The sequence below is a fragment of the Oncorhynchus kisutch genome, linkage group LG22 (genome assembly GCF_002021735.2).
Source record: "Oncorhynchus kisutch isolate 150728-3 linkage group LG22, Okis_V2, whole genome shotgun sequence".
NCBI classification, from domain to species: domain Eukaryota; kingdom Metazoa; phylum Chordata; class Actinopteri; order Salmoniformes; family Salmonidae; genus Oncorhynchus; species Oncorhynchus kisutch.
In genome coordinates, this window is record NC_034195.2 from 19,303,239 (window position 1) to 19,321,418 (window position 18,180).

The 18,180-nt window shown below is 44.6% G+C and overlaps 1 protein-coding gene across 2 annotated transcripts in view; it reads left to right on the forward strand.

Annotated features, from left to right (window-relative positions):
* The window catches only part of LOC109867384 (A disintegrin and metalloproteinase with thrombospondin motifs 20), a 150,022-nt gene that overhangs the window by 39,445 nt on the left and 92,397 nt on the right, over positions 1–18,180 (forward strand). The window contains exons 4-8 of one of the 2 annotated variants that reach the window (XM_020456530.2): positions 12,145–12,446; positions 15,531–15,614; positions 15,962–16,086; positions 16,202–16,242; positions 16,527–16,632. In XM_020456530.2, the coding sequence (XP_020312119.1) occupies positions 12,145–12,446; positions 15,531–15,614; positions 15,962–16,086; positions 16,202–16,242; positions 16,527–16,632 (658 nt within the window). Of the gene's footprint in view, positions 1–12,144; positions 12,447–15,530; positions 15,615–15,961; positions 16,087–16,201; positions 16,243–16,526; positions 16,633–18,180 lie in introns of those variants that run through there. The other variant, XM_031801625.1, reaches the window with a different exon arrangement.

Below are 18,180 nucleotides of genomic sequence, written 5' to 3' on the forward strand. Positions count from 1 at the left end.
GAATGGAAGCACTTGTTGTGTGTTGTGTGTGACCTCGCGCTTGTGTCACCCTTTGTTTGGAGTCGCTCATTGGAGGGGATTAGACATTGGGTTCTTCCCGAGAGGTTTTCGGCCCTCCGTTTCATCTGTTTACGCTCTCAGTTGAAGCTGTTTTTGTCTCTCATGGCGTGTTTGGAATGAGGTCAGCAGAGGTAGGCATGGTGTGATGGATGGATGGTTATCGGTCAGACAACCTCTTTCACCTTTAGGGTCTGGCTCGGATAGGTGTTGGGGCTTTTGGATGTCATCTGGCTCCATAGGACTTCCCAATAGACGGCCCATGAGGCCAAATTTGATTTGGCCCCCAAAGTTGCCAATTTTTTGTTGTTGTTGTTGGGCATTAAAGTCCGTAAAATAACAGGAAATGAGCGGAAAGTTCTTTTCATTTAGGAAATCTGTTCCCATGTCCCCTGCATAAATGGAGAGGCACGTAATTGTATCCCATGTTATCAAGGTTTGAAATGATTCTGTTTTTGTTAAATACTATATACATTTGGGATTCTTTGCAGTCAATTTGCAGTGTACAAATGATTTGTAACTATGTTCCGCCCTCCTGACCATCCGCTCAAGCATAAACCGTCCCACTGCTGAATGTAATTCCCGGCTGAATATAATTGGGGATCCCTGGCTTAGGCCCTGCCACTCTGAGCCTCCCTCCAGCCCCCCACCATGGAGCCGCTATTGTTGCTCATCCTGAAATGAGTATCTGGCAGTGCTTTGTTCAATGACTGAGTGTGTACAAATGTTTGCTTTGTTTGTGTGTGCGCGTGGCTAAGTGTGCGTGTGTGTAAGTAAGTGTACGCACAGACTGTGTGTGTGTGTAAGTACGTGTACGCACAGACTGTGTGTGTGTGTGTAAGTAAGTGTACGCACAGACTGTGTGTAAGTAAGTGTACGCACAGACTGTGTGTGTGTGTAAGTACGTGTACGCACAGACTGTGTGTGTGTGTGTAAGTAAGTGTACGCACAGACTGTGTGTGTGTGTAAGTAAGTGTACGCACAGACTGTGTGTGTGTGTAAGTAAGTGTACGCACAGACTGTGTGTGTGTGTGTAAGTAAGTGTACGCACAGACTGTGTGTGTGTGTAAGTAAGTGTACGCACAAACTGTGTGTGTGTGTGTAAGTAAGTGTACGCACAGACTGTGTGTGTGTGTAAGTAAGTGTACGCACAGACTGTGTGTGTGTAAGTAAGTGTACGCACAAACTGTGTGTGTGTGTGTAAGTAAGTGTACGCACAGACTGTGTGTGTGTAAGTAAGTGTACGCACAAACTGTGTGTGTGTGTGTAAGTAAGTGTACGCACAGACTGTGTGTGTGTGTAAGTAAGTGTACGCACAGACTGTGTGTGTGTGTGTAAGTAAGTGTACGCACAGACTGTGTGTGTGTGTGTAAGTAAGTGTACGCACAGACTGTGTGTGTGTGTGTAAGTAAGTGTACGCACAGACTGTGTGTGTGTGTGTAAGTAAGTGTACGCACAGACTGTGTGTGTGTAAGTAAGTATACGCACAGACTGTGTGTGTGTGTGTAAGTAAGTGTACGCACAGACTGTGTGTGTGTAAGTAAGTGTACGCACAAACTGTGTGTGTGTGTGTGTGTGTAAGTAAGTGTACGCACAGACTGTGTGTGTGTGTAAGTAAGTGTACGCACAGACTGTGTGTGTGTGTGTAAGTAAGTGTACGCACAGACTGTGTGAGTGTGTGTAAGTAAGTGTACGCACAGACTGTGTGTGTGTGTGTAAGTAAGTGTACGCACAGACTGTGTGTGTGTAAGTAAGTGTACGCACAGACTGTGTGTGTGTGTGTAAGTAAGTGTACGCACATACTGTGTGTGTGTGTGTAAGTAAGTGTACGCACAGACTGTGTGTGTGTGTGTAAGTAAGTGTACGCACAGACTGTGTGTGTGTGTGTAAGGAAGTGTACGCACAGACTGTGTGTGTGTGTGTAAGTAAGTGTACGCACAGACTGTGTGTGTGTGTAAGTAAGTGTACGCACAGACTGTGTGTGTGTGTGTAAGTAAGTGTACGCACAGACTGTGTAAGTAAGTGTAAGTAAGTGTATACACAGACTGTGTGTGTGTGTGTGTAAGTAAGTGTACGCACAGACTGTGTAAGTAAGTGTAAGTAAGTGTATGCACAGACTGTGTGTGTGTGTGTGTGTAAGTAAGTGTACGCACAGACTGTGTGTGTGTGTAAGTAAGTGTACGCACAGACTGTGTGTGTGTGTGTGTAAGTAAGTGTACGCACAGACTGTGTGTGTGTGTGTAAGTAAGTGTACGCACAGACTGTGTGTGTGTGTGTAAGTAAGTGTACGCACAGACTGTGTGTGTGTGTGTAAGTAAGTGTATGCACAGACTGTGTGTGTGTGTTTGAACTCTGCTGGGCTCATCTGTTTGACTCAGTGCGTGTTGTCTGTTAATGTGGCTGTGGATGAGACTACCCACTGAGGGGTTGGATCACTGGGCGAGGAGAGGAGAGGAGTGGAGTGGAGTGGAGAGGAGCCAGTTTCTCTCTTCATCTGTGTGCCCAGCCTAGTCTGCGCTGTATGTGCCGGTCTCGCTCTAAACCCTGGCACCGGCCCCGGACGTTTCTCGGGCCCTCTCTGCCTTCCTCCTCCCCTCTACACCTGTGTCTCTATCTGTAGTAGCCCCTCAATCCACATCAGAGTTTTCATCCTCAACTCCAACTGTACATCTACACAGGAGAAGGTAGACTGTGTACTAACTGGGGCAGAAAAATATTGGACATGATGATACATTTGGTGAACATCATGCCTCTGTCTATTATCGATTGAGTTATGAAGTGCTGTGATGTTTCTCCGACCTAGCCAATGGTAATTGTGAACCAGTATGTTATAGTTAGTATCAACAAACATCACTGGACACCAGTTCTGCACTTGAGCAATAATAGAGCCCTCATTGCTCAATCTGGTGTTCAAATTCTAACAGCTATTTTCTGCCGATGTACTCTGCTTTTGGTAGTCTGTCTGAACAGATGGATGGGACGGGGATCCATCAGACCTGCAGTTTTCTATTATAGTGTTATTATAGTGGCAGTTGTCAGAGGTGAGAGGTGTTAACAGGTGAGGGACACGGTCCCCACAACGTGGCCCTGGACAGGCTGAGACACAACGGACCCTAATGGCAGGACGGGTGTAGGTCAGCTCCTCTGTCCATCTAGAATTCCTAAAGGCACCAAAACAAGTATTTGAAATGTTACTGTTATGTCTGGAACATCTATGGAGGTTACTTGATCTTGGGGAATTGAGACCAATGGAATATGGATGGAGAGGGGAATCCAAGATGTTGCTGCTGTCGTCTCATTTTAAAAGGGGTTCAGACACATCACGGGGAATATCTACTTCCCATCATCTAAAGAGCGCTCATGTCCTCATTAGAAGCTGAAGGGAAAGTAGATGCCAGATGCTTTGAGGTAATTGATTCAGTGCCGTGGTTTTACGAGTGTGGTTTTCTGCAACCCCTCTCATCTTTACTGTACACTCTCCCCAGAGAACAGAGCTAACAGAAATTAACCGACCATTAACCGACCATCATCTCTACGCTGTCTCAACATGAGAGAAGCAAGGAATGTCTGGCAGCTTTCACTGTTCTTATCGTGTGAGGTAGAGATGGCTCCTAGCTGTTGCGTCATTGTTGTTGAACTCCAGAGCAGAGGAATGGGATTCCCTGTTGAGAAAGTCTGGTACCTAAACTCTAACCCTTAACCCCTTGGCCATCTGGTACCTAAACTCTAACCCTTAACCCCCTGGCCACCTTATGGCTTCTACCATGGATCTGGAGAGTAACACTGACACCACCGTGGGCAGACAGTGTGTGTGTGAAACCTGCTATCTTTCTTTCTGCTGGTCAAGGGTCATGCAGCCAGGTTTAAAAGCTTTCGTTCTTCAGCAACAATTAGTGCCCTCCTTTCTCGGTCTAGCCAGCAGCCACAGTAATTGCTCTTAATTGTAGGTCTGTGGGGGTCTACAGGATGTTGTACTGTCCATTAATCGACCTGACCCCTGATTGGCCCAGGCATGACCTATGCTTGGTGTAAGGTATGCTACAGATACACTATGCTACACTGTCACCGTAATTGGCACCCAAGTGATAGAGCTCTTTCTCTCCCAGTGGGTTATTGTAGAATAATGTTAATTAGCTGAACAATGAAATCAGTGTTTCCTATTGTTGGCCTTTTGGCATTGACACTTCTGAACAAGAGTGAAAAGAGGTCGTAGAATAAATATAAATGGACTTTAATCCAGCTGAAGTGGAGGAGAACGTCATGTTTTGTTGACCTCATGCTTGAAAGATACATCTATGTTGTAAAAAAAAATAAAAAAAAGGGACAACAATCTGGTATCAAGTGTTGAAGTGATGTACTATTGGTTTAATGTCTCTAAAAGGATCGTAAACCAAATTAATTGATATGGGTACCTTTTTGGGGGCTATTGTGCAATTGTGCTTGTGTGAGTGGGTAATATACATCTTAATCAAAGAATACATAAATAACTTGGGTTATTTATTATTACGTCGTAAAACGTTATTGGGATTAGAAATCCCTACCGTTTCCTGCTCTGTAAAGGCAGGCATTGTACCAGAAAATGCTTTTGATTCCTCAGTTACATGTATGAGTACATAAGTGCCAACAAAAACACTGTATTTTATTGATGGCACGCGTTGCAGAAATATGTGCCATTATACACTCTTAGAATTGGTGGTGACTCGAGGATACCTGGAGATCCTCAATGAACCCCTGGAGATCCTCAAGGAACCATTGCTGGTCAATGGTTTATATTTCCACCTTTGTTTAGTTGGGGGGTTCTTGGAGGATCCTTTGATGTTTCAATGTAGCAAAGGGTTCCTGGAAGAACCCTGGACTGGAGGCGTAGCATAGTAGGGTTGTGGCGTTCAAATAGATTTTTTTGGGCCACCCGTTAGAGTAAATGTCGTTGCTGTCCATATGTTCTGTTGTATTGCCATCACAGCCTATGCAAATCCCGAAGTTGGAGTAGTCACCACTTTATTACTATAAGTAATCAGCAATTATATTAGACTATATAAAATTATATTAGACTATGTAATTTGCATAAATATTCAAGAGAAATTGAAATTTGCAGTGTACAAATGTAACAATATGAACACAAATGACATTTACTCAAACGGGTGGCCAAAAATAACTATCTGAAAGCCACACCTCAAATAAGCAACGCCTCCAATTTTTCTGTTATTAAAAAGGTAAAAAATGTAACCCCTCCCGTCACAAAAGATTCTGGTTTGAACCTTTACACAGGGGTTCCTCGAAAACAGTTTTCAGAGGGCAGTTTTCAGAACTCTGAAAGGTCCTTCCAGGCCCCATTACTTCTAAGAGTGTAGGGCTGGACTGCAATGTCATTATGTGTTGGGCTGCATTGCTAGTATGAGTTACTGCTGTAGTTATCTGGAACAGGGGATTTATGGATGTTTAATTATGTTTTATAAACATCTGGCAGAGATTTTTCATAAATGTTTGATAAATATCTCTACATGTTTTATAGTTTTTTAATTGAGAGATAAATTCCCCTATTTTGGGTTTTGTCAGAGAATACTTTTAGTCCTCTGAGTGAATTGGGCCAGGGCCAGCCCAAACTATTCTTCTCACAGTGTAAGTAGCAGTTCACCGGCCAGTGAGAGAGGGGATTTGACTGTAAGGCGAATTCGGAAAGGTTTTGTATAGCTAATCTAATGTGATTTAAAGGCTATTATTACGTTGGCCATATTTCCTCCTCTTGCTCCTCGACTTACTGTATTCCACTTCCACCCTATTCGCTTCTCACTTCACACTACATAGACACATCAAAAGGTCTAGTCCACCCTTTCTCCTTCTCCACAATGCGGGATTGTTCGCTCCGCAGTGAGAAATCTGTCTGGTGGCGTTCTGGAGCTCTCTTTCGCTCTAGTTCCTGGAAAAAGAGGCCTTCGCCACGGCTCAGCGGCCTCAGCTGCTGTGTGGATGGGCAGTGGGCACCGGCTGATGGGCTTGGCGCTGACACAGGCGCCTGCCGCTGGCACGGGGTAGGGCATCACGGCGGCAGGAGCTGTGTGCCGTTGTGCCAGGGTGTCACGCTCCATCTCGTGTGCCCGCCGCACCAGGGCATCGCTCGAATGATCTTGGAGTTTTCCTTTTCTTTTTCGCTCCCTCTCTTAAACCCTCTCTATCGTCCTTACAGTCTCTTTCTGTCTTGGTGGTTTGATAGAGTAGCTGGTGGGTGCTCAGACCACAAGGTGACCATCACTATGACAGGGTTACCCAGAGGTAGTGCTGAGTGATTAACCAAAACGTTGGTTAATTGTCATTTTTGAAACAACTAATTGACCAACGTTGGTTCAGTTATTTGAGTGCCAGTTCGTTTTTTCTGTGAGCTCAAGTCGTTCGTTTTCGCTGTGAGCTCAATTCGTTCGTTTCTCTAGAGATATATCAGATCAAGCCTGAACTGTGCGATGGGAGGTTACAGTTTCCAACAGGCCAATATTCTACCTAGTTTATTGCAGAAAATGTGGTAATTAACTACAATGACCATAATATATTATGCGCCTACTGGTACGGTCTGGGGGAAGAAGACACAGAAGAACATGCGACCGAGAGGGATAGAGAGTAGTTGCTTCGCAGGGTATCTCTACCTGAAAATACATGATCTAAGTGATTGATAGTTGGTACTCAGCAGTCATAAAAGTATGCCCTATTTACTTTGAAGAACTACAATCTAGTGATTTTGTCAGACAGCAAAGGCAGCAGCTCTATAGAGATGAGATGATGACTTGGAATGAAATTAATAAAGTCATCAAAAAAACTACAACTGAAATATTTTATGAAGGTAAAGTAATGTGAATAAATGATGGTTAATAAGTGATAGGCAGTAATGGGCAGTCACTGCCATCATGGGACTTTGATGAATTGTTTTATTCAGTGTTGTTACAGCATTAAAGCCACATTTAATGTGAAAAAAAACCCAAATTGAAAGCCGTTGTTATTTTTTTGTAGTCGAACCAAAACCCGACCAACCTCAAAAGGCACGAATCGCTCAGCACTAATCAAAGGTAAACAGTGTATAGTATATGTAGTAACTTCCTCATCCGGATACTGAAGTAAAAGGCAACTGGTAGGAAATCAAGTCTGTTGGGCTGTATATTGTCTATTGCCATGGATGCCTGGCAGACACATTACGATATAGTATTGTATTTTGATGCAGTCTCAGTACTGATCTCAGTGCAGGACAACAACATGATAAAGAATGAATATAACCAGTAAACTGCTCATTCCGGCAGCTGCTTGGATCACAGTCTTCTAGTCTTCCCCTTTCTCTCTGATTGGACGGTTTGTCTGGCCATAGAGATTGGTCTTACCTCAGCTGTGAGGCAGTAGAAAAATTGCAAGTCCTCATTACGAGTCAGACATCTCAGCACATGTGGCTATAAATCAGCTCAAATGCGGAAAACCTGATGCGTGGTGTACTTTCAACATACAGTACCAGTCAAAAGTTTGGACACACCTACTCATTCAAGGGTTTTTCTTTATTAGTACTTTTTAAAATAATAGGGAAGACATCAAAACTATGAAATAACACATGGATTCTTCAAAGTAGCCACCCCTTTGCCTTGATGACAGATTTGCACACTCTTGGCATTCTCTCAACCAGCTTCATGAGGAATGCTTTTCCAACCGTCTTGAAGGAGTTCCCACATTTGCTGAGCACTTGTTGGCTGCTTTTCCTTCACTCTGCGGTCCAACTCATCGCAAACCATCTCAATTGGGTTGAGGTCTGGTGATTGCGGAGGCCAGGTCATCTGATGCAGCACCCCATCACTCTCCTTCTTAGTCAAATAGCCCTTACACATCCTGGAGGTGTGTTGGGTCAATGTCCTGTTGAATAACAAATGATAGTCTCACTAAGTGAAAACCAAATGGGATGGCGTATTGCTGCAGAATGCTGTGGTAGCCATGCTGGTTAAGAGTGCCTTGAATTTACAAAGACACGGCTGTTGGAACCAAAAATCTCAAATTTGGACTCATCAGACCAAAGAACAGATTTCCACCAGTCTAATGTCCTTCGCTTGTGTTTCTCGGCCTAAGCAAGTCTCTTCTTCTTATTGGTGTCCTTTAGTAGTGGTTTCTTGGCAGCAATTTGACCAGGAAGGCCTGATTCACGCAGTCTCCTCAGAACAGTTGATGTTGAGATGTGTCTGTTACTTGAACTCTGAGTCACGGGTGTCGTTGGAAGTAGACCAAAGTTCAACGTGGTGAGCGTACATTTTATTTTATTATAAAATGTCGCCAAAAAAACAACAAACGCAAGAAACAACCGTGAAGCTTACAGGGCTAAGTGCCACAAAAAAAGTTAACTACCAACACTGAAAGGAGGGAAAAAGGGCTACCTAAGTATGATTCCCAATCAGAGACAACGATAGACAGCTGTCCCTGATTGAGAACCATACCCGGCCGAAACATAGAAATAAAGAAACCTAGAAAACAAAAAATAGAATGCACACCCCACATCACACCCTGACCTAACCAAATAGAGAAATAAAACGGCTCTCTAAGGTCAGGGCGTGACAGTAACACCCCCCCCCCCACAAAGGTGCGGACTCCGGCCGCAAAACCTGAACCTATAGGGGAGGGTCCGGGTGGCCACACCAGAGGCACAGGACTCACCAGACTGGGAAGACACACAAGAGGCCTTGTCCTTGAAGCAGGCACAGGACTCACCGGGCTGGAGAGACACACAGGAGTCCTGGTGCGTGGGGCGGGCATCGGATACACTGGGCCGTGAAGGCACACTGGCGGTCTCGAGCACAGAGCTGGCACAACCCGTTCTGGCTGGATGACCACTTCCACCCGGCAAATGCGGGACGCTGGTACAGTGTACACCGGCCTGTGAATGCTGACTCAAGACACCGTGCACATCACCCCATAACATGGTGCCTGACCAGTCACATGCTCCCCACGGTAAGCACAGGGAGTTGGCTGTAATAGAATGCCCACCCCACATCACACCCTGACCTAACCAAATAGAGACATAAAACGGCTCTCTAAGGTCAGGGCGTGACACTCTGTGAAGCTTTGATTTGGGCTGCAATCTGAGGTGCAGTTAACTCTAATCAACTTATCCTCTGCAGCAGAGGTAACTCTGGGCCAGTTTCATCATAGGGCTTGATGGTTTTTGTGACTGCACTTGAGGAAATTTTCTGCATTTATTGACCTTCATGTCTTCAAGTATTGATGGACTGTCATTTCTCTTTGCTTTTTTGATCTGTTCTTGAGATAATTTGGACTTGGTCTTTTATCAAATAGGGCTATCTTCTGTATACTTTGTCACAACACAACTGATTTTATTTATTTTAATTTTATTTGACTGTTATTTTACCAGGTAACCTGACTGAGAACACATTCTCATTTACAGAAATGACCTGGGGAATAGTTACAGGGGAGAGGAGGGGGATGAATGAGCCAATTGGAAGCTGGGGATGATTAGGTGACTGTGATGGTGTGAGGGACAGCTTGGGAATTTAGCCAGGACACCGGGGTTAACACCCCTACTCTTACGATAAGTGCCATGGGATCTTTAGTGACCACAGAGAGTCAAAACACCCGTTTAACATCCCATCCGAAAGACGGCACCCTACACAGGGCAGTGATTGGCTCAAATACAATTAGAAGGAAAGAAATTCCACAAATGAACTTTTAACAAGGCACACCTGTTAATTGAAATGCATTCCAGGTGACTACCTCGTGAAGCTGGTTGAGAGAATGCCAAGAGTGTGCAAGCTGTCATCAAGGCAAAGGATGGCTACTTTGAAAAATCTAAAAAATAAAATATATTTTGATTCGTTTAACACTTTTTTTGGTTACTACATGACTCCATACGTGTTATTTCATAGGTTTGATGTCTTCACTATTATTCTAAAAATGTAGAAAATAGTAAAAATGAAGAAAAACCCTGGAATGAGTATGTGTGTCCAAACTTGACTGGTACTGTACATATCCCTGGCCAAACTTAATCCATCCAGATACGTTGTTGATCTTGGACCAAAACATTGCAGCCATGTCATGCATGCTCTCTTTACTCTCTCTGCTCTTGAATGCTTTTTGTTAATGTGATACCAATATTTCCTTCCATAGTAGCATGTTGTCTTTGACTGAGATGGTCCGTTATTTCAGAAGTGGGGAAGGGTTGGGTTTGGTTGGGGGTGTGTACGACCCTCTGCAGCTGTACTCTACTGATGCACTCTATCTCCCAAACAATGTAGCCTCTTGTGGGCAGCCGGGAGCTTGCCTGAGCGGAAAGTGAAGCCCCCCACAGTCCCACAACCCTGGCCCTAGCTTCTCTTCCCTGGTGCTGTTGTGTCTCAAAAGCAAAGTATCCCAGGACACTGCCCTGTTCTCAGACAAAATAGATATGCATAATTAAGCTCTCTCCCTTCCTTTACCTCCACAGGTTGGCCTCAGGGTGCTTTCCTATATCCTTCTTATCCTTTCTCTCTCTTACTCTCTCCTCCCTTTCTCTCTCTCTCTCTCTCTCTCTCTCTCTCTCTCTCTCTCTCTCTCTCTCTCTCTTTGTGTCTCTCTCTCTTTCTGTCTCTCTCTTTCTCTTTGTGTCTCTCTCTGTCTCTCTCTCTCTCTCTCTCTTTCTCTTTGTGTCTCTCTCTCTCTTTGTGTCTCTCTCTCTCTTTGTGTCTCTCTCTCTCTTTGTGTCTCTCTCTCTTTTCTCTCTCTCTCTGTCTCTCTCTCTCTCTCTCTTTCTCTTTGTGTCTCTCTCTCTCTTTGTGTGTGTTTCTCTCTCTCTCTCTCACTCTCTTTGTCTCTCTCTCTCTTTGTCTATATCTGTCTCTCTCTCTCTTGTCTCTCTCTCTCTCTCTTTGTGTGTCTCTCTCTCTCTCTCTCTCTCTCTCTCTGTGTCTCTCTCTGTCTCTCTGTCTCTCTTTCTCTTTGTGTCTCTCTCTCTCTCTCTCTTTGTCTCTCTTTGTCTCTCTCTCTCTCTCTCTTTGTCTCTCTTTGTCTCTCTCTCTCTCTCTCTCTCTCTCTCTCTCCTTGTCTTGCGCTCCCTCTCTCACTCTCTTTGTCGCTCTCTCTCTGTGTCTATATCTCTCTCTCTCTCTTTGTCTCTTTGTCTCTCTCTGTCTCTCTCTCTCTTTGTGTCTCTCTCTCTTTGTCTCTTTGTCTCTCTCTGTCTCTCTCTCTTTGTCTCTCTCTCTCTCTCTCTCTGTGTCTCTCTCTCTCTCTCTCTCTCTCTCTCTCTCTAGGTTGTCCTAAGGGTTCTTTTCTATTTTCCTCCTATTCTCTCCCTCTCTTTACCTTCCCTGTCATCATGGTAAAGGAATCTCACACTGACTGAGCTCTGCTGTGCTACACGTGCAGTTCATCTGAGGTCCACCTAACCGAGGAAAGGGTTGGAAGTGATGCCAATGGACTACATGTAGCCAGAGAATATGGCTGCTTTCCAGGTCTATGGCTGCTTTTTTAAGGTCTTTCTCCTTTGGCCTGAATATAACAGTCTCAACGTCTGAATCTAGTATCTGTTGCATTTCAGCTGTACTGTTCTGTTCTTATCCTCCCTTAGTGGCCCTTTCATTTGCTGTGATATACGGGCTGTGGTTTAAGTGAAGTGATTTAACTTCATGCTCTCGTGTGGAGGGCCCCTGTTGAATGCAGAGACAGCAGTAGAAATAGTGGGGTTTTCTGTGTTTGTAGAAGTTGAATTTGAAGCTCAGGGGTGCAGCTTCTCTGACCTACAGCTCTAACCCTCAGACCTCTGTTACTGACCCTATGTCGCTCGCTACAACTTCTCTTCAGAACCTTGAACGTTTTTGGGGGTTTCAAGTCCAATATGTGGTGATTACTGTATGTCAGTGGAATGTGGCTAAGCTGAGGCCTTTAGCTTCAGACATGTAAATACTGTGGAATGAAAATGCCAGTAGATGTCAAATAAAAGATGTATGTCCGGTATTCATTTTGTTTGTATTCTATAAATAATTTAACGTGTTCCACTATTTACACTCAGGTCCTAGTCTGTTCCTATTATCACAAGACCTTCAACCCGATTATTCTACTCTGTTACTCTGTTCTATTGTCCGACAGGGGAAGGATCGGAAAGGCCAGTTGTCAATCTTCAGAGCGATAGGAGTATGGGAGAAGAGTTGGATTCCCTGAGAGATAGAATGGACATCCACCACACCGGTTACGAGATAGACCACACGACAGAACATCACGTAGGCAACCACACCACCAACTCTTCAGACCCCCGTCACACAGCCCCGTCCAGGCAGAAAAGGTTCCTCTCGTACCCCCGCTACGTGGAACTGATGCTGACTGCTGACGTCAAGATGGCGCGCCACCACGGACGCAACCTCGAGCACTACATCCTAACAATCATGTCAGTAGTAAGTAAAATATTTTTATTATTATGAAAAACGTATTGTTGAATCTAGATGTGTTCGTTGCTGTAACTTACTCGGATTTCAGGAAATGTGACTTTTCTGTGGTACAAAGTAATTTACTTATTGGTTAATGATATTGGTGTCTGGTTGGTAGTTTAGTTGACTTTTTACTGTACCCTGTTTTCATTATCTAAGGATAACAGTTTTCACCTGCAATCATTACCCCTCTTTGTTAATCAATGTCAAGATCACTGTTGTGTCTCCCAATTTGTTGAGTATATATTATACTACACTGTTATGGTCTGTTTGGGTTTTGCCCATTAGTTTTCAGCCATTGACGTTTAACCCATGAACTATGTTTTACACAATGGAGATGCATACAGTATTGTTCAGTGTGTCACTCATAAAGTAGAGAGACACAACACCCTGGAAGCCTTGACTTGGAGAATTCTGCCAAATGATACAACTTGGATTTGTGTTTACCTGTATGTAAACAGTATGTTGGATCCCTAAGAATGCAAGACAGAAATGCTGATAGACAATTTTCTCTTCCTAATGTTAACCTGATAGCAAGCTCTCCTGCACAGTCAGAGATGTGGCTCATAAGGGGGTTCAATAAGCTGACTCAACTCTTTATGATCTTATTCGCTTTTAGTTTGGTTAACATTACTACATGCTGGGGTTACCTCAGGGTTAACATTACTACATGCTGGGGTTACCTCAGGGTTAACATTACTACATGCTGGGGTTACCTCAGGGTTAACATTACTACATGCTGGGGTTACCTCAGGGTTAACATTACTACATGCTGGGGTTACCTCAGGGTTAACATTACTACATGCTGGGGTTACCCCAGGGTTAACATTACTACATGCTGGGGTTACCTCAGGGTTAACATTACTACATGCTGGGGTTACCCCAGGGTTAACATTACTACATGCTGGGGTTACCCCAGGGTTAACATTACTACATACTGGGGTTACCTCAGGGTTAACATCACTAAATACTGGGGTTACCTCAGGGTTAACATTACTACATGCTGGGGTTACCTCGGGGTTAACATTACTACATGCTGGGGTTACCTCAGGGTTAACATTACTACATGCTGGGGTTACCTCAGGGTTAACATTACTACATACTGGGGTTACCTCAGGGTTAACATAACTACATACTGGGGTTACCTCAGGGTTAACATTACTACATTCTGGGGTTACCCCAGGGTTAACATTACTACATGCTGGGGTTACCTCAGGGTTAACATTACTACATGCTGGGGTTACCCCATGGTTAACATTACTACATGCTGGGGTTACCTCAGGGTTAACATTACTACATGCTGGGGTTACCTCAGGGTTAACATTACTACATACTGGGGTTACCTCAGGGTTAACATTACTACATACTGGGGTTACCTCAGGGTTAACATTACTACATGCTGGGGTTACCTCAGGGTTAACATTACTACATGCTGGGGTTACCTCAGGGTTAACAACCCAAACACACAAATACAAATATGTATTTGGAAACACATGGGCCTCTGCATTAGCCCTTAAAGACATTATGAATGACCTTATGGCCATACACACAAACATTTTCACACATACAGATGCCGTATCTTAATTTGATCATCTTGTTGTTGCAGGAATTTTCCTGCATATCAGGTAATGCAAACTTATAGTGTATTCAAGGTTTAAAAAGGCTTCTAAAGTTTGTAATTTCTACTTGAAAATTGCAGACTTTATTTGCCCCAACAAAATGTCCATGAAATATAAACCACATAATAATGCACATTTCCTGTTGTTGCAGGATAATTTTCCTGCTGTAGCAAACTGGTTCAAATTAAGATCCTACACCTGTACACACACACAAACACACACGTACGTGCATACACACACATGCACACAGCTGTCGAAGAAAAACCTGTCAAGGCCACTCAATCAAAAAGACCTGCCACGCTCCGGCCAAACCAACAGAAACCAGACCCAGCATTTTAAACAAGAACAGGGAAATCAGCCAAGACTGATCCGTCATCGTCATGGTGACAGCACGTTGTGCCTGTTAGTGGAGTCGGGGGCTAATGGGTGGGCTGCTAGCCCTCTGATATGATGTCATTGTGTTTACACTGACCACAGAGACACATTCCTCCAGTGTATCACAGCCTTGATTGTCTGTCCACTTATGTACCAGTGTGAAGCCGTAGTTTAGGCTACAGTCGGGGTCCCCCTGTCTATCCCCTGTCTATCTTTCTATCAGTCTGTCCCCCTGTCTGCCCGCCTGCCTGCCTGCCTGCCTGTGTAGCCCCCTGTGTATCTTTCTATCAGTCTGTCCCCCTGTCTGTCCCCCTGTCTGCCCGCCTGCCTGCCTGTCTGTCTCTCTCTCTCTCTCTCTCTCTCTCTCTCTCTCTCTCTCTCTCTCTCTCTCTCTCTCTCTCTCTCTCTCTCTCTCTCTCTCTCTCTCTCTCTCTCTCTCTCTCTCTCTCTCTCTCACTCTCTCTTGCTCTTGCTCTTTCTCTATGTCTCTGACTCTCTCTCTCTGTCTCTCTCTCTCTCTCTCACTCTGTCTCTCTCTGTCTCTCTTGCTCTTTCTCTCTGTCTCTGACTCTCTCTCTCTCTCTCCTTCTCTCTTGCACCCTTCCTCTCTCTCTCATGCGCTCTCTCTCCCCCTACCAGAGGAGGTATCTGCTTCACTCAGCCCCCCAGGCACTGACAAGCTAAATGTTTATAGAGGGCTAATGAGTTCCTGTCAGAGCTCTGTTAGGATAGCCCCAGGAGGATAGTGACCCACACTGACAGGGCTGAACCAAAAGAAAGGCACACAAAAACAGTTTTGTCCAAGGAGCGGTGGGATACACACAAGTCAAGCGTTGCTGAAATTTTTACATTTTGTTAAAATGTCAACTCCCCCCTGAAGGAATAAAAATCTTTCCTTTCTTCAACTGTTCCTGTTATTTTGGTCAGGCCTTCGGAACATGGTCTCTAGACCTACTCTCATTCAAAGTAATAATCATCTTCACATTAGTCCGTGTTGTCTGCTTTGTACCCTTAGTAGACATTTGCGTTTCTTGCCTGTGTGTTCATCTTGTCACAGGTTGCTGCGGTCTACAGCGACCCAAGTGTAGGAAACCTCATCAACGTCATGATTGTCAAGCTGATCGTCATCCACAATGAACAGGTGAGAACAGGCGCTGAGGGCTGCAGTGAGTGAGTACCCCCTGAGGCAGCTGACGTCAGCCTCTCTCTGTGGCCCTTCAGAAAGGACACTGCACTCAGAGGAAAGCCTCAAGAGAAATCTCCTCAGAGAAAAGGATGCTATTATCCTGTGCTACTAACACAGCTGTGATTCAACTAGGACTGACTGAGGGGCATTCAGCACATGGCCTTGTAATGGCAGATAACTAACTCAGATGAAAATACTTGACACTTGCAGATACATGGTTACATTTTGTAGTTTTATTATTATTTTTTAGCTAGGAACACCTGTTCAAATCCTCACCACTGTCTCTATGTCATCTCTCACAGGATGGGCCCTCGATCAATTTCAATGCTGCAACTACCCTCCACAACTTCTGTGTCTGGCAACAGACCCAAAATGTCCAGGACGACAGTCACCCTTCCCACCACGACACTGCACTCCTCATAACAAGGTGCTTACTGCTATTTCACCTTTGAACTGTACTGTCTCACTACCCTAACACACACACAACTGCATGGAGATGATGAATAATGGTGTCCTATGCTTGTGCTTGTGTCTTCTCACAGGGAAGACATCTGCCGAGCGAAAGACAAGTGTGACACATTGGGTAAACAAACGGCTTCGCATTCAGATTCAACTGTGCCCATGTCACCTTCAGTGACTCCGGGTTAACGTTCCACCACTGTTTCAATGTTTCAGCTAATATGCAATAATGAGTTTATTTCAGGAGCTCATATAGTGACTGATTGGAACGGTGTAGTGAGAGGGAGGATGGAGGGTAGTACTGGTCTCTCTTATGAAACAGAAGTTTGACGGCTTAATCGCCTGTAGCGGTGGAAGTCTTTTTTTCCCTCCGCCCATTCAAGCCGCTGTGTATTGGTGACCTTCCAGGGCTGGCGGAGCTGGGGACCATGTGTGACCCGTACCGGAGCTGCTCCATCAGCGAAGAGAACGGACTCAGCGCTTCATTCACCATCGCTCACGAGCTGGGCCATGTGTAAGTTAGTGGTGTGCAGTTCGCGAACGATTCCTTCTTTTTGAGCAACTCTTTTTAGCTGACTTCGAGAGTCATGATTCATTTTACCAAGTGACTCGTTCATTTTAGTCGTTCGTTTAACCTACTTCCTGGCCGAAATGAAACCTTCAGCAGGATTATTACGTACTCCCCCAGCTCAGCGGCTCCAGAGACGTGCTCCGACCACCAACCACCACCATAGATCATGTTGCGGGCAGCATAGAGAAGGCAAAAGACACGTAGAACTGATAATTGATCTCATGGTGCAAGAATGAATGTAATTCATTGATTGTTGAATGTTATCGATTGACACAGCTTTGTAGAACCAAGACACAGCCTACACAGCCTGCCTCTGCTCAACAAACTCGAGAACAAATTGTTTGGGGGGGCTGCTGCAGTTCGCGAACAGTACAGTATGTGCTTATCTCCCTCGCGACAGTCAAGAGTTGTTCACAATCTAGTCCAGTTGCGGCCACAACTAGACCTCGTTTTAAGGTATCAAGAAATAATCTTATTTGTATCCCTAGCCATCACAAATGTACATTGTTTGAAGCACACTTTTGTAAGTCTCAGTCACAAATGACAGCTTCAAAAAGAGCCCTATGATAAATGAGAGGCTTTTAGAATCATGAGTCTTTCAAGTTTTTAGTTCATTGTTTGCTGGTAAGGGGGTCCTGCACGCTCAAGGCATTACTGGATCAAATGAACAAAATTATTGAGTGATTTTTTATTTTTTTAACTGAAGGAGTTGAAAAGATCGTAATCAGTAAAAAGAGTCGAACTCCCTATCCTGTCCCCTCCTGGGCCTACCTCTCGGGGCCCCTGGGGCCTGCCCCCTCCTGGGCCTACCTCTTCGGCCCCCCGCACAACAAAAGCCCTATTCTCCTGGGTGTGCATGAGCATGCAGGTGCAAAACATAATAAAGGGAAAAAAGAGGTTTAATAACATGCTAGCCTTAATTTCCTAGTGTAGTGCCCTGAGTTAAAGGGATACTTCAGGATTTTGGCAATGATGCCCTTTATCTACTTCCCTAGAGTCAGATTAACTTGTGGATACCATTTGTATATCTCTGTGTCCAGTATGAAGGAAGTTAGAGGTAGTTTTACGAGCCAATGCTAACTAGCATTAGCGCAATGAATGGAAGTAGCAGATACCAGTAATTGCGCTAGCGCTAGTTAGCAACATACTTCAAACTACAAAATCCAGAAGTATCCCTTTAAACCTGTAGGTGTTCCAGCTTTGTAGAGGCAGCCAGGGGGATGAGGAGGAGCTGGGGCTGAAAGCCACTGCTGCCTGGGCTTTAGATGTGGTGGACCGGGGGGCAGCCATTGCTTTCAACTAGGCGTCGAGATGGAAGGTGGTCATTGTAGGGACACGTACATGTACATACATATTAAATCTATTTCATTTAGTGGGGACGGAGCACAATTCATTATCAAAGGCTGTATAATGTTGGTTTTCAGGGACTGACTTGTCCACCAGCCTGTCCTAAACATTACCCGGTAAAGAAAGCTAACACTACCTGAACTG